The 26117-nt window shown below is 56.1% G+C and overlaps 1 protein-coding gene and 1 long non-coding RNA gene across 5 annotated transcripts in view; one reads left to right on the top strand and one right to left on the bottom strand.

The window, feature by feature from the left end:
• Wt1 (Wilms tumor 1) overlaps positions 1 to 26117 on the top strand; it is a gene marked incomplete at its 5' end in the record, with an annotated part of 39786 nt that continues 13669 nt past the window's right edge. For 2 of the 4 annotated variants that reach the window (XM_005401901.2, XM_013503000.1), the window contains 5 exon segments: positions 1 to 246; positions 4640 to 4762; positions 5004 to 5106; positions 13998 to 14075; positions 14917 to 14967. In XM_005401901.2, coding sequence (XP_005401958.2) covers positions 1 to 246; positions 4640 to 4762; positions 5004 to 5106; positions 13998 to 14075; positions 14917 to 14967 — 601 coding nt within the window. 4 annotated transcript variants of the gene reach the window in all.
• On the bottom strand, positions 14991 to 19038 carry LOC106146387. Its single transcript, XR_001230803.1, has 3 exons — positions 18953 to 19038; positions 18449 to 18710; positions 14991 to 17757 (listed from the first exon to the last, which is right to left on the bottom strand). It is a non-coding gene; the product is annotated as an uncharacterized LOC106146387 (long non-coding RNA).

Below are 26117 nucleotides of genomic sequence, written 5' to 3'. Positions count from 1 at the left end.
CGCCGCCGCACTCGTTCATCAAGCAGGAGCCGAGCTGGGGCGGCGCGGAGGCGCACGAGGAGCAGTGCCTGAGCGCCTTCACCGTGCACTTCTCCGGCCAGTTCACCGGCACGGCCGGGGCCTGCCGCTACGGACCCTTCGGGCCCCCGCCGCCCGCGCAGGCGTCCTCGGGCCAGGCCCGGATGTTCCCCAACGCGCCCTACCTGCCCAGCTGCCTGGAGAGCCAGCCCGCCATCCGCAACCAGGGTGAGTGGGCTCCGCGGCCGCAGCCGCTCGCAGGCCGCTCCCTCCCGCCCCCGATCCGGCCTTCCACCTCCTCCCCGGAGGCGACAGTGCGCGCGGCGCCGGCTTTCGGCTCCCTCCGCTGCCCGACGGTTCGCTGGAGCCGGGAGGCGCCTGGCGTCCCTGGAGCCCGGGAGCTTCTCGGCTGCGCCTTGTAGGTCAGGCTCTGCCTGGGGACAGGTTTGTTTTCCCAGGGCTCCACAGCTTTAGGGCCGGCGGTAGGCTTCTCAGGTGTTGGGCGCCGAGCATCGGGCCTGGGGCATCGGCCCTTGCCGGCATCCCCAGGCTGGGCGCGCAAGAAGGCGGCAGCCCCGCAACTGGATGGCGTTGGGGACTGTCCGCGTCCACGTGCAGCACCTGGGCATGGTAGTCTAGTGGGACTGCGCCACGCAGGGTCAGAAGCAACCCACTTAGCGACTGCAAGCTCGGAGGGACCCGGTCCTGCTGTGGGCGGCGGCACCAGGCCCGCGTGCCCTCCTCTCTGCGCTGAGCGCCCCTATCCCTGACAGTGCGGGGCTCCACTGGGCAGTTTCCTGAGATGGGGTTAGAGCCGCGATGGCTTCCGTACCCTCTCCTGCGACTTGCCCAGCGTCCTCAGCCTCTCTTCAGGGCCAGCAAGGCAAGGAGACACCGAGTTTTGCCTTTGCTGAGCTTGTTTGGTTTTTTCGTTGTTGAAAATCTAATTTGGTTTGATTCGATATTTTAGGACACAATGGCTGCGCTTTTCCTGGAGCAGAAATCGGTGCAGGCCCAGGAGTGGGCGGTTGGTGAGAGGTGTGTGAGGCGGAAGGGGCACGGCGTGGGCTGCTGCTCAGGTGATGCGAGCCCCAAGACTCCTGGCTCTGTTCCCCCACCCACTCTCGTCTTCCTCCGTCCGGGAGCACCTGCCCCCCAAGTCCTTTGGAAACCGAAGCCACCTTTTCCACCCAAAGCATCAGGAATCCTGCTAGGCTAAGGAACCCCGCGCGGCCAAGTCTAAAGTGTTCCTGTACTTTCTGTTTTGTTTTTGATTTTTCAAGACAAGGTCTTGCTGTGTAGTCCAGGCTGGCCTTGAACTCCCTATATGCCCGAGGGTTGCCTGGAACATAGAACTCCTGTTGATCCTCCTGCCTCAGCCTCCTGAGTACTGGGACACTAAGCCCAGCTTTCCTGTACTTTGCTGAGTTGAGTGTGCCATGCTCTACCGTTTCAGGTCAGGCCAGCCCTATGTCAGTATCGGAGGCTGGAGTTCTCCTAACGCACCACCTTTATTTAGGAGCCAGGTGCCCCTGAACCGAGAGGCCTCTGTTTCCTTAGCTGTGAGAGGGGAGCAGAGATGAGCAGCCTGAGGTTTCGGTGGGACTTCTGGGCTCAGAACTCTGAATGCAAATCGCAGTAGCACCCAGACTTCCCTGGGTCAGCGGCACAGCCAGAAGCCGGCAGGTGTGTGCCCACAGCCATAGCCATCTAGGAGTGCGGCTCCGAGCGAGAAGCTGGCTGTGCACCCCGTAGGGGGAGAACGCTTCTGCGGCCCTGTCTTCTCTTTCTGTTGAGCCGGTTCTCTGCCCCACCTGGGGGAAGCCCGAAGGAGAGGGCAGGGTCAGAACTTGCAAGCAGGTTCCAGTCCTCCAGAGCCCTTTTCTCTTCCAATAGGGACATAAACGGGGGCCGGGCTTGCGAAGCCTTGGGCTAAACCTGACAGCTGGGAGAGGTGTGAGGCCCCTTCAAACCTCCCTCCAGGGGCAACAAGGGCGGCCTTGACCCTCAGAGTCCACATTTCTTCCCGTGGTTTTGGGGGTCTCTGCTGCTCTCCCAAGAATGCAGAACCACGGAAGTCCGGGTGTCAGCTCCATCCCAGCAGAGCCCAAGGCTAAATTCCAGGCTGCCTCTGGGTACCTGTCCGCAACTAGGGCTGCCTGACCAAGTTACAGGCAAGGCCACTGCCCGCCACTCACACCCGCCCCCCGCCGCCCTGTTTCTTACCGGAGTGTTCCTTTAATCTGTTTCTTAGATACAGCTGGCAGCCCATCCTCCGAACATTTCCATGGCAAATGCTCAGCACCTACCCTGTGCCAGGCTGGGGAGAGACCACCCATTGCCTGGGGGACCTTTGCTGAACCCCCGCAGCTGACTGCAGGCGCTAATTTCTGGCAGGGGATTTCTTTGGTGGTGTTGAAAGAGAAAGTGTCTGGGGCTTGAACCCGGGCCACGCTGGGGCTATGCTGCGGGGATCCCGGTGGGCCCCGCCGCTGAGATGGTCTCCTCTGTCCAAGAGGAGTGCACGGAGCCCTCCTTGTCGGGTGGAGTGCGTGAGGATTGGGAAGTCCGTCGCGGCAGAAGGCAGGGAGGACTTTTCTACCCCAGCCCCGAAGCAGGGCTTGGGGAGCAGAAAGGACGGTTGCTTGCGGCCCCTCCCAACTCCCCCAACCAGGCTGGAGCTCCGAACCCTAGCGCAGGACTAGGCCTGGGCCTCGCCCAGCTGTCTGAGGGTTAAGGGTTGCTTGGGACCAGCTTTGTCCGAGAACCAAAGATGCCACAGGCGGCCGTGCCATATTTCATGGGGAGAAGGTCACCTGTCCCACCTCAGCTGCACTTGTCCTTTTTCCGCCCTCCCTGCACCTTCATCGCTCCGTCCTCTCTCCACACCCCTGGTCCCAGCTCCTCGGAGCTGAAAGCGCTGGCTTCCCTGCAAGCTCGGTCAAGGTCTTGCTCCCGCCCAGCTGCACTCACCGTGGGAAAGGCGCTACCTTGGAGCTGGGGTCTCTGCAGCGCTGCGCCAGAGCTGTGGACCGGAGGAAGGCTCGCTAATCACCCTGACTCCTGGCAGCTAATTAAAGTCTTGCTCTCAGTGCTTTTTGCAGACCCAGGGAGGGGTCTTGAGGCTGTCAGGCCAGCAAGGTCTGTGTCCCATCTGGGGGCACTGGCATCGTGAGGCCGGAATTCTGGGGTGAAGGGCTGTAGCCTGGAATCTGCATCCTCAGCCTTGCGTGAACCGCTCCTGAGAGCTTGCGGGACCTCGGGTCTCTCATTGGCTCAGCGGGGAAGAGTTCCTCTGCTGAAGTTTTTTTGGTTTTGCTTCTCTTCCTCTTTATTTAAAAAAAAAAAATCCTTCCAGAAATTTGGTTTTTACTTGGGAAAAATTGGGTGCTCAGAACCAAATTTCACTTGTAAGCTGGTTCGTGGGCCCGACACAGGAGCAAGCCCTGGGGACCCTCGGGTGCCCACCCACCTCCAGGGTGTGCGTGTGACTGGACGTCTCTGCCCACTGATCGGGCAAGAAGTGGAGCCCTGGGGGCCATGCGGAGGATGAGACCTGGGGGCCTCTTCAGTCGCCAGCCTGCAGTGCTGAGTGGGTGACGCTTAAGCTGGCCAGCGCCCTGGGTTGTTCGGATTCGCCCACCCTTCCCTGGCGCTCTGGAGCCCCAGAGTGAGGACAGAGCCCGGGCAGGGGTAACTGGCCTTCTGGCTCTGTCCAGAACGTCTTTTGGGACACTTGTCATGGCAGAGGCCGGACCACAGGTCGTAGAGAGAGAACTGGGGTGGAGGAGCCTTTGCCTTAGAGTCTGGGGGCCTGGGCGCCCCAAGCAGGGGAAGGCCCTGGGCTGTCGGGTAGCCTAGGGAGGGAGGGGATGCATGGCCAGCTGTGCCGTTCGCTGGAGGTTTGGAGGTGAGCCCTGAAATTGGGGACCCCGGGGTTCAAGGGCCGCGCTTTACCCGGGACGTTTCCTCCAACCTCTCTGGAGTGTGCGTTTAAAACCACAGCAGGGCTGTCACGGGAGACCTCAGCTCTCAAGGGAGACATTTCCTTTGTTCCACCTTGCCGGGGAGGCGAGAAAGACCGGAAGCATGAGCCTCTGGGCAGGGAAACTGAGGCAGAAGGCCGCACTGCTGTGGAGGGTGGGGAGACAGTGTCCGCGTGCTTGGAAGGCTGTGTGGCGGGGTCCGGGAAGGGGAGCACGGCCGCCTCGCCCCATCACTTCCCCCCAGACCAGACGGGACTCCAGGGTGACTTCTGTCCCTTCGAAACCCGGGGCTGGTGAACCCGAGAGCTCCTGAAGGACTACGCAGCCACTACGCAGCCCTGCTGGTCCGGAGCCCCGCACTGGTTTTTGGGGAGAATGACTTTCTCTGCCCGGCGGTGAGGAGTTCTGCACTGAACTCTGAGGCTGAGCGCAAGGCTGGTCCCCTCCGAAGCAGAGACAGACTTAGACGGAAACGGTGGCGGGCTGGGTTTAGCTGGGAAGTGAGTCCCCAGGTAACTGCTGTGGGATCAGCAGCGTGGCTGAAGCCCTGCTGCACCCCTGACCCCCGAGGCTCGGGCCCCGCGGCCCTCAGGCCCCCCAGCGCCTGCTGACCAGTGCTTCTCTCCGCACTGCAGGGTACAGCACAGTCACCTTCGATGGGACAGCCGGCTATGGCCACACGCCCTCCCACCACGCCGCACAGCTGCCCAGCCACTCCTTCAAGCACGAGGACCCCATGGGGCAGCAGGGGTCGCTGGGTGAGTGCAGACACGGGGTGCAGAGGGGTGCGGGTTCCCTGCGGGCCCCCTGCACCCGAGGACATCAGGAAGGCGCCACCTAACCCGGGCGTTTGTGATGGCCACGTGGTGACCGCTGAAGCAGCGTGGAGGGAAGCACCCAGCCCCCATCTGTCGGGCTGCCTGGGGGCGCCCCCGTTTGTCCCCGGCTCCCCACGGCCCCCAGGCAGCTCACCCTGGCCCCTCTGTGCCCTCTGTCCAGGCGAGCAGCAGTACTCCATGCCGCCCCCGGTCTACGGCTGCCACACCCCCACGGACAGCTGCGCGGGCAGCCAGGCGCTGCTGCTGCGGACGCCGTACAGCAGGTAGGCTGGCGTCGGACAAGCGGGCGTCCCGGGGCGAGTGCGAGCCGCCACCTCCCAGTCCGTGTCTGTGCAGATAAGGGCAGTTGCTACCCTGCGTTCTGGGCTTTCCGCAGGGCTTTTAACTTTCTGGGACCAAAGTGGGAGCCCCCAGCCCCATCTTCCTCAAACCCCTCCGGCTGCAGGAAGGGAGCTGCCCAGACGGTGCACAGCGACCCTGGCCCACCCTGGCCCCCAGCACCCAGGTGGAGGCCAGCCCAGCCTGCTGGGCACGGGCCTGGATGCCGCGCCACCTGTGCGTGCCCCTTCCGCCAGCCGTGCCTCCCTCCTGCTCTCCTCCGCTCCCCTCCATCTCCTCTCCCGCAGACATATTCTTCAACTTTAGGTGAACTTGGCGGGCGTCCTGCGTCCCGATAGGGTTGCCTGGTAACCGTGGCTGGGGGCGCCTGGGCTGGGGGTGCTGGGCCGGGAGCTGCCTGCTGTCTGCCCCTCCCCCGCGCTGCGGGGTCCTGACACCGGCTGCCCCCAGCCCCTCCTGGCGGGGACTGCGGGGCGGGGGCTGACGTCAAGGGAAGGAGGCAGTGAGGTAATGAAGGAAGGAAGAGCGCTGCCTGGGGACCTCCGCCCGCCCCAGGTGGAGGCAGGGGACCCCGGCCCTGCGCTGGGGCCCTGGCTTCCTGGGAGTTTCGAGATGGGTGCGGCAGCGTTTCCCCTGTGTCTGAGGCCTGAGCCTGCGGGCTTTGTAAGCCTTGAAAATCCAATCCGGCAAATGTCTCATCGGATCGTGGGATCCGCTCACTGTTCTGGGGGAGGAGGCAGAGCAATGTGCAAGCTGCTCAGTGCTGGGGCCACATCCTTCTCCTCCTCCCTCCTTGCTGGGAACCAGCTCTGTCCTGGTACCGTGTCCCGCCCCGCACCCGCAGCCCGCTGGGATTCCGCAGGAGCGCCTGCCGCCCCCTCCGCCCCTCCCCCTTCAGCGTGATGGCAGCAGCCGCTGCCATCTTCTAGAGCTGCTCGTTCGTGCCCGCGGTCAGGGTGTCCTTGCTCTTGTCCAGGTAGCAGGGGGAGGCTCCTGGAACCGTTCCCACGGGAAGACCTTGGTCCCCTCCTTCCTCCTGGTTCTGTGGTCCTGCCCTTCTCACGCCAGGGAAGAGGAAGGCTTTGGTGTGGGAGTGGGCTTGCTTCAGGGACTTGGGGCCCTTGGGGGTGCAACCCTTGCGGGAGCGGTGCACAGCTCTGCACGTACCCCGCTTGCTCCCCGCTAGGCCAGCCTTGCTCTGTGGGCCCCACAGGGCTGAGCAGCCCAGAAAGGGAGGAGTCTGGGATGAACTTGGGGTTCAGTAGCAGCTCCCCACGAGGGCTCCCTGCGGGGTGAAATTATGGCCACTGTGGAAGCAGGAAATTCACTCAGCGCACGTGTGCATGTCGGGGGTCGAACTCGGGGCCTCCCGCACGCTAAACACGTGCTGTGCTGCCGAGCTACACCCCTGGGCCTTGGATTTTGTTTTCTTTTCTGCGGTGCTGGAGGTTGGATCTGGGGCACTGCCCTGCTAGGATGATCTGGCGCCAAGCTGCACCCCGGCCTGATAACATTTTGTGTACAAAACGTTCCCATTTTCTTATCTAGCTTCTCACTGGCCACTGTAGAAGGTGATTTTGTCATTTCCATCTTTCAGAAATGTTTGCTTATCCCTCCTTTCTTGTTTTGACACAAACCTCATAAAAATATCACTTTCTTCTTTCACACACATTTGCAAAGCATGTCAAAGAGCGTCTGAGCCTGTAGGAGAGGTGGCGCTGAGTGCGAAGCTCCGCCCACCGTGACCTTACCGTCATCTCCCGACCACTTTGCGCAGGTCATGTGCAGGCAGGTGCAGGGATGTCTTAAAACAGAGTCTGCGCACCGACATTGCTCCAGTTATACAGTTTCCTTTTTTCCCCTCCTAAAAATAGGTTGAGGTGCATTTAAATGTTTTTGTGAACGCAGTGTTAGAGGAACAGTAAAATAGGTGTAAATTAATTTCTCAGTGGCTTAACTTTTGCATTTTAGATACTTGGTGGTGCACCGATCTCTGGGTCTAAATTTTGGGGCCTCCAAGAAAGGCTGGCCTGAGACTCCATGAGGCAGCAGTTCAGCACCCTCTCCTGTACACAGCTCTGGTCTCCCACTCTTGGGGCCTGGAACACATCTGATGTGAAATAAGCAATGTCTGATCCGAGTCCACCTTAAGGAAGGTTTTGAAATTCCAGCTTTTCCCTTGTCCTCTGCATGTGCCCTCCCCTCTCTCAAGTAATAGATCTGCCTGGTCAGACTGTTTTGTTTGTTTGTTTGTTTGTTTTTTCCAGTACCGGGAATCGAACTCACAACATTGCGCTTGCCAGGCAGGTGCTGTGCCGCTGAGCTAAATCCCCAGCCCCCTCTTTTTTTTGTTTTGTTTTTTTTTTGTTCTGCCGGGTCAGACTGGATCGGAGCTGTGTGCACCTGGGTGTGGGTATGCACAGAATGAGTAGCAAATGGCCCTCCTGGGAGTCTGGGGTGGTTTTCCCAGCTGCCTCTAAATGTTGAAGGTGGCAAGAATTTTGTCCCAAGGTCACAAAGGATTCTGAAACCGGATGCTGTCCCTTTTAGAACCCAGTGACCGCCAATGACCATGGAGGGGTGGACGTAGGAGCGCACCACACACGCAGCAGGCTGTGCTCACTTCCCCTCACTGTTCTTAGCTCTCCTGCCTGCCCAGAGGTAGGTGCCAGGACCTCCATTCTATGCATGAAGAGTAAGCTGAGGACTGAGGCAGCTTGCTTAAGGTCACACAGCCAGCGAAAACCAGAGTTAGGATTGGATTCTCCATCCCTGTCTTGGAAGCCCACCAGTGCCCCAAAGCACGGGTACCTGGACGACTCAGGGAACAGCCCTCGGCAGCGCCCTTGCCGACGGATGCAGGCAGGTGTCACGCAGGCGCGTGGTGCCGACCTTGGCGCCTTGCTCACGTGGACTTTGTTGGCCCACGTGACAATAGTCAGTAGAGTTATCACCGTCTTTGCAGAGGAGGAAACTTGAGGCCTTGAGGGGGGCAGGGTGAGGGGCAGAACAGGTGTTGTCTGGTGGTGGACTGCAGGCTGCACCCCTGCGGGAGACAGCATCTGCCTGCAGGCTTGCTGCACGTGGCTGTTTCTCGCAGCTGTGCCCGTCCTGCCGTCCATCCACTGTCCGTCTGTTCCACCCCTAGCTCCAGGGAAGGCAAGCTGCAGGGACTCAGGCCTGGCTTTTCCCCATGGGTGCTGTCGGAGCAGGAGGATTTTCTCCTGGAATCCCAGCTCAGGAGGAAGCAGCCTTCACACCTGTCCTTCCCACTGGGCAGGAGCTGCTTGTCCGGGTCTCACAATGCAGTCCAGGCTGGCCTTGAGCTCACTTTGTACTTGAACTTGCATCAGTCCTCCTGCCTCAGCCTCCTGAGTGCTGAGATTACAGGAGTGTGCCACCATGCCCGGCTCCTATCTTTTATTTTGGTCTTTATTTACTCTTTGGACTCCTTATGTAAGAGAAAGCATGCTGTGTGCAAGCTTGTGTGTCTGATTTATTTCAGTTAACATTATGGTCTCAAGGTGCATCCTTTTTTGTACACATGACTCAAGTTTGTCCTTCCTTAGGGCAGAGTAGAACACTGATTTTTTAGGAAACATTTAGTCTTTCTCTTTTCTTTTTGCTTTCTTATTACCCTTGCACAGCTTCCTTTGGCTGCTGTGCTACCAGTGAGATGAAGGTCTTTCCTCTTGCCCTGCCTGCCCCTTTGAGCAGGGAGCGCTGCTCCAGCCGTGGGAGCAGGAGCTGCCGGCATCCCGACCCGCGTCAGGCAGGAGCGTCCTTTGTGGCCACAGAGCTCCTTGGCAGCCGGGCTTTGACACGGACGTCCATCAGAAAACCCCTCAAGCTCAAAAAATTAAACCCTATTTGTGTGCCCAGCTCCGTGTAGGGCACACACTGTCCTCACTCCATGGAGTGCTGCTGCCCGCCTGCACGGGGAGGGTGGGTAGGGGAGGCCTGATGCTTTTTCCCCGGGTGGTGGCATTGCATTCGCCTCCAGGAAAGGGGGAACATCGAGCTCCGAAGATCCCTGTTCCTCTTGTGCTGACCAAGTGTTTATGAATAGAAATAGAATCCCCAGTGGGGTTTTCCAGTTAGCTGTGAGCTCAAAAGGAGTCACAGTGGGAGGAGTGCGAGTGTGAAATAACTGCTCACTGTGGCCAGCGGGGCGCCGGGAGTGGGACTGCGTGACGTCCCTGCGTGGTCATCTCCGCGTGTGCCTGGGCGAACAGGGCCAGGTCAGCTGCAGAGCCGGAAACCCTCCTGTCGGCAATGCTGGTCATCCCCGCTGTTCTCCTGTTTGACATTTTTGGGTTTTGATCTCACCGGGAGATTTCACTTCTACCAAGATCCCGTGTGTCAGACCCACACAGCAGGCGCAGCCGCATGGCAGAAGAAGCCGCACACTCAGCCAGGCTGGACGGTTCTGTTCCAGCGGCGATGTGGACTTGTCTTCCTGTCCGGCAGCATCGTAAACACACTTGGAACGCACTTTAAGATGAACGTGCACTGGAATCACACGGCCTTGGAGAGGGAGGAGCCCCGGCTAGATAATAGCTGAGGTTTTCTTCTTCCTTTCTTTTTGTACAGAGGTCGAGAGCTCAGTCATGCTGCGGTCCAGGCCAAAACAAACTCTATATGATCTACTACCGATTTCCTTTTAAGTCCCCCTTTTTGCTTGGGCTGACTTCCTTTTATTTTACTCCAACTTGCATTAATCCCGGTTACAGAAGTTTCTTCCCTCTCTCCCCTACCTCCAACTTCAAACATGTCTTATGTAGGAAACAAGTGTTTTTTTTTTTTCAAAGATCTACTTAAAAACATACAAAGGACATGGTGGTTCTTGGAATATATTTTGGCAGCCTGCGGTTTCAGAGTTCACTTCCGGGCTGGGGGAGCCGGGCGGGTGGGGCTGCCTACGTGACAAGGGGGGGTCGCTGGGACCCAAGCCGCCTGATCTCCCCTGGCACCCGCAGTGGTCACGTAACAATTGGCTGCTTCATTTGCCAGAGGACACGTCTTCCCTCAAGGCGCCGCCCCTTTCTGTGGGTGTTCATGGTGAGCCACATGTGACCCAGCGCCCAGGGCCTCGGTGCCAGCCGTGTTGGGCTTGGGGTTTCTAGCTAGAACGCCCATGCTGTCCTTCCCAGCAGCAGAGACAGGCTTTGTGTCATTCTCTTCAGAGCAAAGGTTGCCCCCGATGGACCCCCGCATCCACGGATGCTGGTAACACGGCTCCACCCCATCTCCAACCTCAGGAAACATATTAGTAGCTTGGGTTTTTTTTGTTGTACTAGGAATCGAACTTAGGACCTTGTGCTTGCCAGGCAGGTGCTGTGCTGTATCCCCAGCCCTATTTTGTTGTTGTTTTGCTTGGGTTTTTTTTTTTTTGAAAGTCCTTTCCCACTTCTCTCTGCTGCTAGAGGTTTCCAAGCTGAGCTGAGAAGGGTCTGGGGGATGTAGGTGCGTGAGAGGATGCGCTGTCCTCAGGGAGCCTGGAGGGCAAGGGTGTCCTGGGTCCTTGAGCTCTCTGGGGTCGGGGCTGGCCGTGCTGCTCCCCGAGTCTGGTCAGTGTTGTTATTGCATACACAACAGAGAAAGGACGGGCTCCTTGAGAGCACCAGCACACCCCAAGGGCCAGGCAGGTGCAGGGCACCTGGGATGCCCACAGTGGGTGCCTCTTGTGGGCCCAGTCTGCCTGCTGGATGGAGCTCATTGGGTACCACCCCGAAGGGGTGTCACACATGAGCCACACCAGTAGTGGTGACATGCTGTGGGAAATTTGGTAGGCTGAAAAATTAAAGTATGCTGTCTGTGCCATCTTCAGAGAGCAGCGGGGGCCTCACAGCATCCAGGGCACTTGAGGCCAACTGAGACTTGATGCTGCCATTTACTAGACCAGACACCGAGGTGCAGCGAGTAGAACTGTGACTCGCCCAGGTGCCCACACCTGTGAAGTGCCACGTCCAGTAGACACACGATAGAAGCCATGCACGCGGCTGGGTGCTTGCTAGTGGCCAGGCGCAATGGGACAGAGTGGAATTAATTTGAAAATACTGCATTCATCCCAATATAGTCAAAGTCTTACTTCAGTATGTGGCAGCAGCTGAATGTCCAGCGCTCGATGGTCTCATGTGGCCGTGCCCACCACGTTGGACAGCGCAGGACAGAGTGATCACTACGCAGCTGCTGGGAAGATGTGTGGATGAAGACCCAGGCCCTGTATTCAAGAAAGTCTGTTTTCTGAGGAAGCACACTTAAGATACTCTTTCTTTGGGATGCTTCCACAGAGAGGCCCCAGGAATCAGCAGGGCTGTGCTCGGATTCTGAGGAAATTCCTAAATCATACGGTCCCATACTTGGGATTCATTCATCCTCGCACGGGAGCATCTGCCACTCACTCATCTGCTTTCCAGGCTGTCTTGCAAGTCCTCATGTTCTCAGTCTTACGCAAGAGTCACATAATTTCAGAAAGGTCCCACCTCCCACTAGGGCCTAGGAAAATTGTCAGCAGGAGATGAGTGATGTCAGTTGGTGAACAGTTTTTTGAAAATCAGTGACAAAAATATAGAGCTACCTGGGGAATACAATGCCTGCTGGCCGTGATTAATGGTGAGATTAATAAATGGATTGCTTGATGAAAAGGCGCAGGAGAACAAAAACCAGTGGTGAGGTTGTGGAGGAGGCCGCTTATTAATGAACTGTCAGCCCAGGGAGAGTTCAGGAAGCTCCTGGTGCTGAATGCGGCCGCCGGCTCTTCTAATAAAAGTTGGGGTCCTTCAGGAATTAATTACACCAGCCTTCCAGCAGGAATTTGTGGAATTGCGAAACACAGTGGCACCGACCAGCACGGCGGCTGCTGCAAACCGGGAAGCTGCTGAGAGAGACTAATCGTTTTTTGCGTTGATATGTAGGATATTGCGGGAGCATAATGCCCAACCGGACGCGGGGGGAGTGATGGGTCCAGGTACTCGCTGGCTGATGAGATTGCACATACTTGGAGTTTGAAGTCACTTTGCTCTTCGTAGGCAGACTTCCCTCCTGGAAGCTGAGTTCCTCCTTGTCCTGTGGATCTGCCTCTAAGGAGTTCCAGATAGTTCTCAGGGCGATGATTCAGGGGTCAGATGGACTCCTCCATGATTTATCACACTACTCAGAGAGCAGGCGTGGTGTTCATTTATTCCTGGTCCCTGGTATCTCTCTCACCCCTCTGGTCCCCAGTTCATGTGGCCTGAAAAAACCCTCTGTGAGTTAAAAATGAGTGTTGCCCAGTGAAGCAACCAAAAGGAATTTCTCGACGAGACAGAGGCTGTCCAGGATTTGCGATCTGATATCACACATTAGTGAGTGGAGGCTTCTTATCTTTCACTTCTGCCTGAAGGTGGGGTGAGCATTTCCCTCTGTAATACGTTTAGGCCGAAGGTTCCCAGGCAAGCCATTAATCTCCTGGGTTTCAAATTTCATGGTTAACTATTTCAGTTCAGGCCCAAAGGTGTTCCTAATAGGGCTTGGCAGTGTAGGAAGTTTCTGGTAATTGATTTACAAGCGGTGGTCAAAATATGTGTATGGTCAATGTTTAAATGAAAACAAATGCAGTGAAAGACACAGGGCCATGCGTCCCCCTCTGAGTACTCTTTCCTGCTTCAAATACATTTATCCCATCGCTCACTGCACTTTCTGAAGCAGTTCTGGAAGTGCTCTTTTTGTGTCATTATGAGCTATAATAAAAAATAAGGTGAATGCTGCTGCAGAGCACTAGCCTACACAAAGGCAGCTCGTGAAAACATTACTTTGTGTCCTTACCCACCTTAGTCAGCCAGAAAGGCTCTGTGCAACTTCCCCAAAGCCAAATGGCCACAAGAGGTCAACATTTTGAATCGATTGAGGACACTGAGGCAGCCACACCAGTGTGACTAAAGACCCTCAGGAAAGAGGACTCCAGAGCTGCTGCAGGAAGTGGCGCGGACAATGGGATGGGTGTGCTCAAATCGAGGGGGAGAATTTTGAGGAGTATTCACAGCAGTGTGTCTTTTACTGTGATAAGTTTTTAAAACATGCCTTCACTGCAGTTTTTAATCATAGCGTGTATGCGCTCCGTTTCTAGGAATGAGATAAGGAGAGAGAACATACTTTGTTTGGTTTCCATGGTTGCCGGTGTCGTTTCTCTGTGGGGTCTTACTGTAAAACACTGGCCTTGTTTTTTCCTTTTTGGATTTTAGAAAACAATGCTACTTGATCGTCATCAGATTATAAAATTTCCAGAGCATAATTCCTCTGCCGGCAAGCCCTCGCCCCCTCCTCCCTTCGTGTGTCGTATCCTTGGGCGCTCGCCCATCCATCACCGGTGACTGACTGTTCAGGCCCTCGTAATCCACAGGATACTTATCCTTTTGATTAAAACAACTTAATGGCCTCTTCACGAATAATTAATCTGCTGTCTTTTGACTCTGGGCTCCAGGCCTTTAACTTTAATGCTGAATTATCCAGCCTGTGTTGCCTTTGGACGCTTCCCTCCCTTCAGCCTCTTCCTTGCAAGGTTTATACCTTTGGAAATGCCCGTGTGTGCAGGACTGAGGCTTGCATAAGCCGCCAAGCCACTCCCGGCCCCTGTGGTGCAGGACTGAGATCTTGGGTTGAAGCGAAGACCCTTCTGTGAGGCTGCAAGCTGGAGAGCCTTGCACTGGGAAGACAAGCGAAAACCCCAAAGCTTTGGAAGAAACGTGTGTGTGTGTGTGTGTGTGAGAGAGAGAGAGAGACAGAGAGAGAGGGAGAGAGAGATTGATTATGTATAACTCTGGACGTTTCCCAACAGTGACAACTTATACCAGATGACCTCCCAGCTCGAATGCATGACCTGGAACCAGATGAACTTAGGGGCCACCTTGAAGGGGTAAGTAAGGTCTCCCTCTGTGCCCCCTTGGTACAAGCCGAGGCATCTTGAGGTGTCATCACCCAGGAAGGGGCACAGTCCTAGAAAGTGCTCTTTGCTCTCCAAAGGATAGGATGCTGGCCTCTGTCCCCCAGTGTTCAGCAAGAAGTTTTCAGAAATACCAGCAGGGGATGTTTCTGTCTGGAACAAGGGAGTTGTGAACGGGGGGATACTTTGAGACCTTCCCTCGGCGGATGTTTTAGAATTCTTCAGCGCTGTGGTGTCCCTGCCGCCTCCTGTAATGTGACGTTTTCGCTGGTGGGGTCACAGCTGTTAACCGCCGCCCGGCTTATCGAGCAATGCTTTGTGAGCACAGAGCCCAGGGTGGGGTCCACACGTGTGTGCTGGAGATTTGCCAGAGAGGCCCCCTCTGCACGTACGCCCGGGCTTTGCAGGAGGATGTGCAGACTCGGGGTGCCAGGTGGAGGTGGGGCCTGCTTTGCACCAGACTTGAGACCAGGGTGCGGGGACGGCTCCCTGGTAGTGCGCGGGATGCCTGGCTGGAGCTGTGCCGTGTACAGATGAGGGGCTGGCACTCCCCGAGTCACGGGACCTCCCTGGTCCACGTCCACTCTGCAGTGCAGCTGCCGTTCCGAGCCCGGATGGGGCGGCAGAGCCCTGGGCTCTGTCCAGCTCTCGGTGGCGCCTCCTCACGCTGCGGGCCCCAGTGGAGCTGCGACTTAGCTGGGCGCTCGAGGCGGACCCCCGCTTCATCCCTGGGGCTCGAGGGCGCCTCCTGACCGGGTGGGGGCTGCCGAGCACCGCCCGCGGGCCCCCATCCCCGCCTCTTCTTCTCTTCTAGAGTTGCTGCTGGGAGCTCCAGCGCAGTGAAATGGACGGAAGGGCACGGCAAGTGAGTGTGTAATGGCTCGGTGGCCGCCCCTGGGGCCACGCAGGAGTTAGGGTGACGCGGGAACTGGGGATGGGGAAACCGACCCTCAGGCACTCCTCACATTGGTCCCGGGCATGCTGTGGCCTCAGTGGGGCTACTGTCACGTCCCACCCCACAGCCCTGGGAGACAGCATCGGACTCTTGAAGCAGGGGCCCTGCTGTTTCCTCATGTTGACTTGCCGTCGTGTGAGCCCGTGTCACGTGAACCGCATCACGTGAACCACGTCATGTGAGCCATGTCACGTGAGCCATATCACATGAACCACGTCACACTCGCGCTTGTTAGGTTGCCAGGCCTCTCCTCCCTCACTCACTTCAGCTGGCTTTCTTCTGCTCATCTTTCAGTCTCCAAGGCAGAGCTGGCTTTCCGCCCTAAACGTGGCGCGGCTTTGAGGTCCCAGCCGCGTAGCTTGCAGCTGGGTGTTTCTGAGGCGACTTCTCTCGCCTTTGTCCTCTGGTGCGCCCTCACCGGCCTCCTGCCTTCCGCTCCTGTTGGCACCGGGTCCTCGGTGACCCCCGGACTGGCCGTCAGGCCCGCTCCTCAGCCCTCGCCCCACTCTTGCTGCCACTGTGTCGGGACCCCCAGCCCTCTCTGCAGTCCACTGTGAGAGGCCCTGCGTAGCCTTCTCCGCCTCCCGAGGGCCGTGGCCAGTGGACTCCACCTTCCTCCCAACCCAGCCTCGCTAACAGCTTGGCCTCCTGGTCCCCGCTTCCTCCTGGATCCCTTCCTGTTGCTCCCGCTCCTCTGCTCAGAATCTAGTAACTCTTCCCAGACCCAGCGCCAAGAGCAGACGGAGCGGCAGCCTGGGGTCCCTTCTGACCACTGCGCCTCCGCAGCGGGGCCGGCTGCCTGAGTTTCAGCCTCACAGATCAGGCTTCCTGGCGCGTGTGGGTCCTGTTGTCTCACGGTGGAGATAACTTTGATATTTTTAAAGGTCTTTGGACACGTAATACGTGCCACGTGCTGGGAAGTCACAGCCGCATTGTGGGGGTGAAGAACAAAGTGTGAGAAATGTTTTGTTCAATCTGTTTCTTCACGAGAAAAATGAGAGGGGTGTTCGCTGGTTTGTTACATCTGGGGACAGGATTTCAGAAATAAGAATGTATTTCATGGGGTGGCTTTATTCAGGGATCAGCTGTTCCCACATCAAGTCCCACGTAAGGACAACTCTTACAGAACAAAACGTTAGTTGTTGAAGTTCCTGGCGCCTCTCTCTCACTGTGGAGTTGTCCCTTACAATTTACGCTAAGCCAGCTCCTTCCCGCGTCCACGCGGAGCTCCGCGCCCTCTGCTCTCGCGGGGTCACCTGAGCACCGTGGCCGCGTCGGGTGAGGGCCGAGAGACCCAGCCACCTCCAGCTCCAGCGGCAGTTGTGTCTGCTCCCAGGCGGGCCTAGCGTAGCTTCTAACCATTTGGGGCGGTGAGCACAGCTGGGAAGGGTTCGCCCGGAGGTCTGTGCGCCATGCACTCACCCTGTGCTGTCTGCCCTGCTGCGCGTCAGTTCTAGCCGATGTTGCGTGTGACGTTCTGGGTAGGTTTTGTGCCTCCCCTCACGCCTGTGTTGAGACCCAGTGTGCCTCTTTTTAGCTCTTAAGAGGACACCATGCGGCCTCTCTCCACGCCCAGGAAGGAACGACAGCTGGTGGGGTGGGTCTGCACTTTCCCCTGGGAGTTTGCCTGTCCTAGAGGAGCCCATCTAGGGCGGGACGTCAGTCTCTGATGCTGGATTGGCTTTCCTAGTCGTGCCACACAAACACTGTTACTATGTCCTGAGCTACAGCTAGATAGTGGGCATGCCGGATACAGTACTCAGGGAGGCTGAAGCAGGAGGATGACAAGTTAAGAGTCTGGCCTGGGCAATTTAGTGATTTAGCAAGACCCTGTCCCAAAAATTAGAAAGAAAAAAAAAAAAAAAAAGAAGGCTGGGGCTGCAGCTCGGTGGGAAGGCCTCCGGGCCAGTCCTCAGCCCTGGAAACAGCAGGGAGACCTTTTTGCTTTCATTTACGAGGGTTTTGACCGTACCTGAAGTCAAGAGTGAGAAGTCACAATGATAGGGTAGCCCTGTGGCAGGGAGACTGGTGGCTGGACTCTGATTTTGCAGTGAAAAGATCTAATCTCTGCATCTCTCATAGGAATAAGCTGTCATGATGTTTTACTAAGGCACGCCTCCCGCCTAACCCAAAGCCACTCTGCAGAGGAGAGGCTGGTCGGCCTGGGTCGGTCTGCCAGGTGCGCTCTGGTCCGAGGAGATCCTGCCTCAGGCTAGGAGCAGAGCCCGCCAGGAGGGTGGGGACAGGGTCCAGGGTGGGGACAGGGTCCAGGCTGTGGCCCTCGGAAGCAACCTGTGAGGTGGGAGCGTGTGGACTCTGCTTCCTGCTTCGGCCCCTCCCTCCCTCCGGCCCTTTCTGACTGCTGGGAGCCCTCTGGGACCAAGCTGCTTGTAAGACCTCAGATGGGAGAATCCTGCCTTGGGGTTGAGGTTTGAGGAAAGGTGATTTACAGGCTCACTTTCCTTTCCTTCCCCCATAAGCAAAAAGATCAGGTTTTTAAAGCAGGCCCTGCCCTGGAAATATGCTTTCCTGGGGACTCTTCCTACGCACGAGCCCACCTCCTTGAGCCCTTGCTCAGGGCACCTGGAGCCATCTTCTTTCTTCACACGTCTTCTGTGGTTCTGCTGGGCTGCTGGTTTCCGAAGGCGGCTTGCAAGCCTGGGCGCCCCGTTGCCTGTTTTGTCTTCTGAAGAAAATATCCTGTGAAAGGGAGAAACACATCAACCTTGAGCCTGGTCCAAGTCACTGAGCCCAGGAGGAAGCGGCTGGGCGGGGTGCGGGAGTGGGAAGCGGACACAATAGGGGCGCGAGGGGCAGAGCCCGGGCTGGAGAAAACCCGCCAGGCGCGGCCCCTTGCGGAGGAGCTGGGCCGGGAGCCGGCCTGGCCGCCTGCGCTGTCACCCTCACCGCCACCGAGGAGCCTCACTGTGTGAGGCCTGGCTGCTGGGCTGGCTCCCGGGCCGTGCGGGACACTGGCGGCCCCTGCCCCTCCGCCTCTGCCCCTGTGGGGCTGCTCGTCCCTGGCGCCGCCTTGTGGGTGCTGCCCGAACAGTGCTTGCTTTCTTTTTGCCTCCACTGGACTTGGCTACACCAGGAAGGAAAGAGAACCTGGTGGAGTGGACAGAGGGAGCGTCATGACTCAGCCTCCTGTCCCCGTCCTCCTGCAGGGAGGACTTGTTCTGAAGCCTCCGCTTCTAATTTGTGTCACTCTCACCCCTCCCTGGCCGCTAGGCTTTCCTGCCCTTCTGTCTCAGAGCATGTGTTTGCTAATGTACTTGATTTATAAAATGGGGTGATTCGTGTAAATTACAGAATGTTGACAATTGCCGCCCTCGGCAGAAGGGAGGGAAGCTGCAGTTGCCTGGTAACCCCAGTGACCCCGTGACGGTACCTGCGCAGCATGGCACTGTGTCCCGCAGGTTCAACTTGCTCTGTGCCCACCTGGCAGCAGGTTGTTTTCTCTCCTGAGAAGGACTGGCTTTAGCTTGGGTGGAGCTCTAGAAATGTGCAGTCAGAGGCCATTGTCGACCTCTGTTTCAGCCTGCACAAGAGTCTTGACTCTGAAAATGTTCTTAGCTTCTTACAGTTACTACCACTTTTGCAGCCTTGTGTGTTGGCACAGTCTACGGTCTGTAGTCCCAAGACTTGGGAGGCTGAGGCAGGAGGATCACAAATTTGAGTCCTGTCAGGTAATTTGACAAGACCCTGTCTCAAAAAATGGAAAAGTCTAGGAGTGTGGCAAAGGCCCTGTGTTCATGCCCAGGTCCGACAGATATTTACATAGGTGGCCTTGTGGCCTTTTCATCTGTATAGGATGTTTCTAATCCTTTTTTTTTTTTTTTTTGGTCTTTTTGATATGGTCTCGCTATGCAGTTCAGCCTGGCCTTAGACTCACTTTGTAGCCCTGGCTGGCCTCGAACTCGGAACAGTTCTCCTGCCTCAGCCTCTCTGGAAGTGCTGGGATCTAAGCATTTCATAGCAGGAAGTGTTACACTCACGTCATAAAGGGAGGGAAAATGTGTGCAGAGGGAGGTGAGAAAGGAACCGCCCAGGAAGCTGGTGGGAAGGTGGGGCGGGCTTCTGATGGGGCGTGTCTCACAGAGCCTGGGAGGGACTCTGATTGGCTGGCAGAGGGGGCGGGGCGGGGCCTGCCGGCGTGCTCAGGCCCTCTGTTGTCTGAGGTAGCTCACTATTACCCTCGCAGTCTTCTGCTCCGGAGAAGCTCAGAGCCTCCCGCTAGAAAACACGATGGAAAGATGCACCAATGAATACAAAGACCCCCCCCCAGCGCTTCTCCGAAGCCAGGCCGCAGCATCTTTCAGGGTCCCTTTCTCCCAAGCGCAAACAGTCCCTTTATCCAGGCTCACTTCCCACTCCCCTGTCTACACAGCGGAGAGGGTGCTCGGGGAGGCTGAGACATGGCTTTATTTAAAATGAAAGCGGGCCGTTCTCTTTCCTTGGGGAAGTAATGCAGGCTCGGCACTTGTACAGTTCAGGCAGTGCCCAAACGTGATAGAGAAGAGAAAAGCAGCTGCCATCCCTTCGCACGGAGGTAACTCTCAAACGTCTTAAGGTTCATCTCAGTGTGTATTCTAGCTGCAGAAGTAAAGTGCGGCTCTCAGGATGGATTAGGGGAAGGGGCTGAGGCTGGGGTCGGATCACACAGGACTGGGCTGCAGATCTGGAGAACCTGCTCTTTTCTTTAGGTCCCTGCGGAGGGACGAGGGGAGGATGGTGTCACTGGCTGGAGGACAAAGGTCAGGAGATGGTTTTTAGGATGTTTCTTGTTTTTTGAGACCGAGTCTCTCTATATAGTTCAGACTGGCTTTGAACTCATTACGTGTGTAGCATGGGCTGGCTTTGAGCTTGCAAAGATCTTCCTGCCTCAGCCTTCCAAGCTGACTACAGGCATGTGCTACCATCCCTTACTCTGAGGAGATGGCCTTTTTTAAAGCATTGCTTTCGTTTGCTTATTTTCATTTAGGAAACTGTATGTGCACATCAGTCTGCAGCAGTGTGGCTGGCGAGAAGAGGGAAGAAGGGGTGGGGGGAACTGCAGGCCTGGCGGGGCAGAGCAGGAGGCTTTGGGGTCGGAGCCGGCGGCCACGCCCATGTGTGGCGCCTGGGTCCACAGCTCTTTCGCTTGCCAAGAGCGCCAGAAAGGTTTTTTCTGGTTTGTGTTTCAGCTCCGTCAGCGCTTTCTTGTCCTATCAGGGTTAGAGTGAAAAAGTTTCGGTGGTGTTGGTGCTGTTGAGCTGGTGGCGCCCAGGGCCTCCGGCCTGCCTGGCCAGTGCTCCCCGCAGCGCTGCTACCTCAGCCAGTGCTGTGCTTGTGTGGTGAAATCTGTAAACTTCCTCTCACAGCACGGTGCAGTATTTCAGTTTCTGTATTATGTATAAAAAAGACTTCTCCTGCCTGACAGTATTGTATCGGGAATACACATTCATTCTTGAGCTTTATAAAAAAATGAATCTTTTACATTTTTACCCTTAATTCGTCCTGGGTTTGCTTGGCGATGGGAGTCCAGCTTGACTCTTCCTCTCCAGAGGCCGCTGGGAACAGCCCTTCCTTCCCGCCGCCCCTGGCGACGTTGGTGTTGGCTTCGTCCAACATGGAACGCGGCTCCTCCCTGCATGCCGCTCCCTGGCCCCCTCTGCCCGGCCTCAGACCCTCTTTGCTGTAGCTCAGTCTGTCTAAAGAGAGCGGAGGAGGCTCCCCCAGCACTGTATTTCTTTTTGAAGGTATTTCTAGCTGTTATTTCTTGCTGATTACTGGCTGGTTGGTTGACCGAGAGCTGGTCACAGCACGTGGCCCGGGCTGGTCTCCAATTCCCAGGCTCAAGTGATCCTCCTACCTCAGCCCCCCAGTAGCTAGGACTAAGGTGTAAGTCACCATGCCCTCTGGATTCTTCTGTAAAATAGTCTAATTTTCAGTCTCAAACACATTACCAGTATTGGTTTACTAATTGTGACAAATGTTACATATCGGCATGACGTATCATGGAGAGAAGAGTTTGGATGTAGGGTGGATTATTTCAGAAATTTCTCTGTAAATTTAAAACTTCAAAAAGTATGTGTATTTTTCTTTTCTGGTACTAGAACTCACCCCAGGGATGCTGTACTTACCACAGAGCCACATTCCCAGCCCTTTTTATTTTTTAACTTGAGACACAATCACCAAGGCTGACCTTAAACTTGCAGTTCTCCTACCTCAGCATCCTGAGAAGCCAGTACTACAGGCTTGTGGCTTATGCTCATCAGAATAAATTTATTTTTTTAAAAAAGTATTAAGTGGAATTTTAAGTGGATCACATCATGCTTGAAAATTAATTCTGGCCAAGACTGATTTTAAAAAATTTTTGAATCTTCATGAAACTATTCCCCAATATTTTTTCAAGTCTTATTCTGTGGCAGATATCCCTATTAGAGATCCCTCTTTTTCAAGACTTTAATGCCTCTTGCCTCAAAATTCTTTGGAAAACACTGTACTTCATATGAATTTATTACATGGTTTTCCCTTTTTTTTTTCCCACTTAGAACTGCTTGGTCCTCCCTCCCTGCTTCCTTTCCTTCCTTTCTCCCATCTCCCCCTCCTGCCCTCCCGCTGGGCATGAGCCCCAGGCTTGGCCACAGTAGGCCCATGCTCTCCAGGGAGCTGCACTGCAGCCCGCATGTGTTACTGAAGGGCATTTCTGGGGTGTTCTGTGGAAGTGATGGATTGGCATGGATGTTATGACCTTCTTTAATGGCCTCCATTTCCCCTGGAGAGGCGGGAGAGACTCAGTCCTGAGCCCTGTGCTGGACCCTGGAGAGGAGCACCTCCCCTGTCACAGAGCCCCACGTGCATGAGCAGGTGGGCTGGAGGACGAGGCTGGGAGGACCCTCTCCTCCTTCCTGGGTGGGATGCGGGCTTGTCCTTTGTGGGTATGGGCCAGGATCTTTGGGGTTCACAGAGCTGAAGCATTTAGAAGCTGGTGAGGTCAGTGAAGTCAGGTTCAGATAAATGAGCACCCCACTTGCAGAGACATGCTGGACATGCAGGTGTTGGCCACGTCCCTGCAGCCCCATGTCTGTGATGGAGGGAGGAACTGGTGTCTAAACATGTTCTTCAGTGCCCTAGGGGCAGTAGATGTGGGGATTTTGAACGGTGTCCCCTCCAAACTGTGGTAGGACACTGGACGTAAGAGCATCTCTGGCTTTGATCTGGGGGTGACTAAAGAGGAAAGAAGCTGTGGGGTGACCCTGCCCCTCTGGGCAATGAGAAAAGTGTCACACTCCTGAGGGCTGGTGTGTCCTGGTGAGTTGACAGGCTACTAACCACATGTTGTGTGCCCTGTGAGACAGAGGCCTCCATGGACATGCAGACAGGTGAGCCAGGCCTGCAGAAGTGGGATCTAGACAGTTATAGTGACGGCCATGTGGCTGGAGGCAGTGGGTCTCTGCCACCAGGATCTGTGTGCAGGAACGAGCTCACGCAGCTGTGGTGCTCTGAACGTCCTTGGAAAGTGGGTCTGGCGGCCTGCAGGTGACGGTTGGATTGTGCCTTCTTCATGAGGACTCATCTGTAACGGGCTGAGTCCGGTGTCATCACGCAGGCCGCGGGTAGTGGGGTAGGTTAATGCATTCTGAACCCCTCGCCTGGATGCGGGGCCTCAGAGAGTCCTTAGAAGGCGGTTGTTGTCTCCTGTCTGTGTGCTGTGCGGTGCTGGTGCACTTCCTGGCAGTGTTCTCTGCTGTATGGAAGGTGCTCTGCTTTTGGCTCCTGTGGCCTCATAAGGTCAGGGATTTTATTGGTTCTTTTCCAGCAGAAGACCCAAGGAAGGGCTTTGATTGGTCTGGGCTGGGTCCTGTGATGAGAATGGAGAGGTCTGATTGGCCAGGTCTTAGTGGCATCCCCTGGAGCCCGAGACTGAGGGCGCCTGAAGAGGGGGACTCTGTTATCAACGAAGGAGGATGGATATGGGGGAGGGAAACAGGAGACACGAGAGAGTGCTGAGACAGGTGGGGCGAAGGCTGGTGGGCGCAGCTGGAGAGGGGGAGGCTGCGTTGTCTGTTCGCTAATGCCGCTGGGAAGAGATCATCAAGAAGCACGTTAGGGGAATCGCCCTGGGGCAGTTTTTAAGGAATAGTGACTGAAATGGACCATTCTAGATAAGTGTAAATAAAACACCAGTAGCAGAAGGAAGGTAAGATGTCCACGTTTTTTTAAAAAGCTGGTTCTTTTCTGTAGTCTGTTGGAGAGGACATGTTAGAACTGTGAATTATCAGGTGCCCAGCATTATGTGTTCATCTATGTCTGAACTCAGTCGGGTTTAGCTTGGTTGTTTCGCTCGTAGGTTTTTACTTCCTGAGCTGGTGTAGGACAAGCGGCTTCACCTCTCTCTCCGCTGTCTGTCCACACCAGAGCCTAGGGGAGCCGCGTGAAGTCACACCATGGAGCAGGGCTGGACACGTTGCAGGCCCCCTCTGCGCAGGGCTGTGGTTCTCCCTCGTGGCCAGTCCGGGGTCGGTCCTGCGGTGCCTGTTCCCGGGTGCCGCTGCACTGGCTGTGCACAGTCCGGTCTGAACAGGTCTTAGGAGGAGCTGGGAGTGCAGGAAAACTGGGTTCTCAGGAGAGCTTGAAGCCTCTGCGTTCTGCTGTGCCCCAAACCCTCCCAGGAGACACTCACGGGCCACGCGCCGTCTGGCTGGGTGTTGGATGGGGTCGTTGGAGGCTTGTTGTTTTGGTGGATTTTGTTTTACTTTGTCGGCTGAGGCCGTTTCTGACCATATCAGCCCCCTCCCCACTTGCTTTCCCTGTTGGTTTCTCAGAGCCGGCAGGTCAGTGGTCAGCCAGTGTCCAGTCTTCCTTGGGCAGGTGGTGCCCTTTGCCGTCTGTAACGTCTGCGAATGGCGGTCAGTGCTAGTGGTTTAAGCGTGCATTCCTTTTTTAACATTCAGCCTCCCGTCTCGTGTTTCAGCCGTAAGGTGCCCAGTGTCTTAGTGTAGCTCCTTCGTTTCCCTCAGAAATTGGCCCCAGACGAGGGCCCTGGGCCTCCAGCCTTACAGTTGTGTTTTCAACACCAGGAACAGCCAGGTCCTTAACACCTCAGACAGGAGCCCTGAGTGTCCAGGAGGGGTCAGACGGTGAGCTCTGCGCTCTGGGTGCTGAGGACCTGCGGGGCTGAGAAGACGGAGGTGAGCCCGGCTGCCCGCCTGGCCGTGGCCGCGGGTGGGGGGAAGGGTCACAGCACAGTCTGCCTCTTGGGACACTCACGAGAAGGCCAGTGCTCTTCCAAGGGCTCTTCCTCTTTTCTTTTCCTTACTCCTTTTCTTTTTTTTTTTTTTTTTACCTCTTCGGTTGATAAGGGATTTCAGAGCAGCTCTGGTTTTCCTCATCTGTAAAACCTCAATTCCTTCTTATTAAAAGGATATTCCTTCTTGTGCCTGTGGAATATCAAAATTAATCATTTCTAAAGAAGCTACTCTTCCAACGTGGTGTTCTCCCCAGAGCCAGGTCTCAGTGTACAAGTTCTTAGTGTGTGTGGGGGCTCGTCACTTGTGTTCTAGGAGGGAGATTTTTCTTTATGCAGACTTTCGAAGGATGTGAGCTGATGCCTTCCAAAGCTGTCGAGGAAAGGCAAACTTTCCTAGGATACAGTTCCTGCATGTGAATGCTGCGTCGGAAAATGTGCAGTCCGGGCCCTGCTGGAAAAGAAGTCACGAGGTGTATGCTCTGCCAAGAACTGTTTCGGCGGAGTTTGTTTTCCCAGATAGGTACAAAATATTTTGCTTTTTGTAAAAATTGTGCATAGTTTGAGCTGCTCTGCTATATCAGTTCAACTTGTACTTTCTTTGTACCAAAAATAAATAGGGCACCTCACAGCTGAACCAAATTCTGCCAACAGGGGCGTGTTTCAGAGTCACCCTCCTCACTGTCTCCAGGCCCTTCTCCTTCCCTGCACCCCCACTGCATTTTGTACACTTAAACAGGCCCAGTTAGCTCATTCCCTAGAGGAAGGACTGGGACTCATGCAGGGTCGGGCTGACAGAGTGGAACTTGTCTGGATGAGCGGCGTCCCTGGAACAGGCCCACTAACTGTGAAGGAAGAAGATAAGCGTGACCCGGACTCACATGTCCCCTCTGCTGCTGGGGCAACGCCTCAGCCACTGTGTATGCTCTGCAGTAAAATGACGGTGACGCTACGTACACAGCAGTGAACACTCACTGAATGCACGATTATGAAAGGCTTCAGTAGGCAGACTCACAACGGAGGATCCAGCGAGAGGTCCAAGGCCTGGAGCTCCCTGCAGAGCCTGGTGCAAGACGGAGCTGCAGACCCCAAGGGCCTGCCTTGGAAGCCTAAAGGAACTGGAGCGGAACGTCCAGAGTCACTGGTGAAGACTGGAGCCCACGGGCAGAAGCAGAGGGCAGACTTCCTCCTGCCACGTTCATTCAGTACAGGCTCCCAGCCTGTTGGTTAGTGCCGCCCGAATGTGGGGTGCGTCCTCCCTCCTGAGTTGGCGCCCCACCTGTCAGTCATCCAGGCACTCCCAGAGCTTTCCCAGTCTGCTAGGCAACCCTGATTCGAGTCCTCTAGGCGTTGTGTTCCCTGACCGCACTGGCTCCGTCCCCAGGCTGCTGGATAGGAAGGGGCGGGCGCTGCTATTTCCACTTTACCTGGCCAGGGAGCCTGAGTCATCTGCCTGAGGTGACACCTTCATGACTTCTGGGGTTGTGCTGACATCGACCTCGTATTGACACAAAGCAGCATACAGTGAACAGTTTTGGGGTTGCGGGTCACACACTGCGCATGACCCCGGCCTTCCCGAGTAGTCTGTTGGGGTAAATTTCTGAGTGACGCCTGAAACAAATCCGTAAAGTAGCTGATGAGCTGTGTTCTTTAAGTGGCGAATCTTGGCTGCGGAGAGGGTGACAGGACACACGTAGCCATAGAGCGCATAAATGGGGAGGTGGGTGCAGAACACAGGTCTTCAGACACAGGGTCCTTCACGTGAGTCTGGAGACACAGGATCCAGATTAGCTCAGCTTTTAAATGCACCTGCAGGGAACTGAATGCG

The sequence above is a fragment of the Chinchilla lanigera genome, unplaced genomic scaffold (genome assembly GCF_000276665.1).
Source record: "Chinchilla lanigera isolate Chin_1 unplaced genomic scaffold, ChiLan1.0 scaffold00075, whole genome shotgun sequence".
Classification (NCBI taxonomy): domain Eukaryota; kingdom Metazoa; phylum Chordata; class Mammalia; order Rodentia; family Chinchillidae; genus Chinchilla; species Chinchilla lanigera.
The sequence above is the reverse complement of the archived record's forward strand: the minus strand, read 5'-3'. Positions and strand labels throughout refer to the sequence as shown.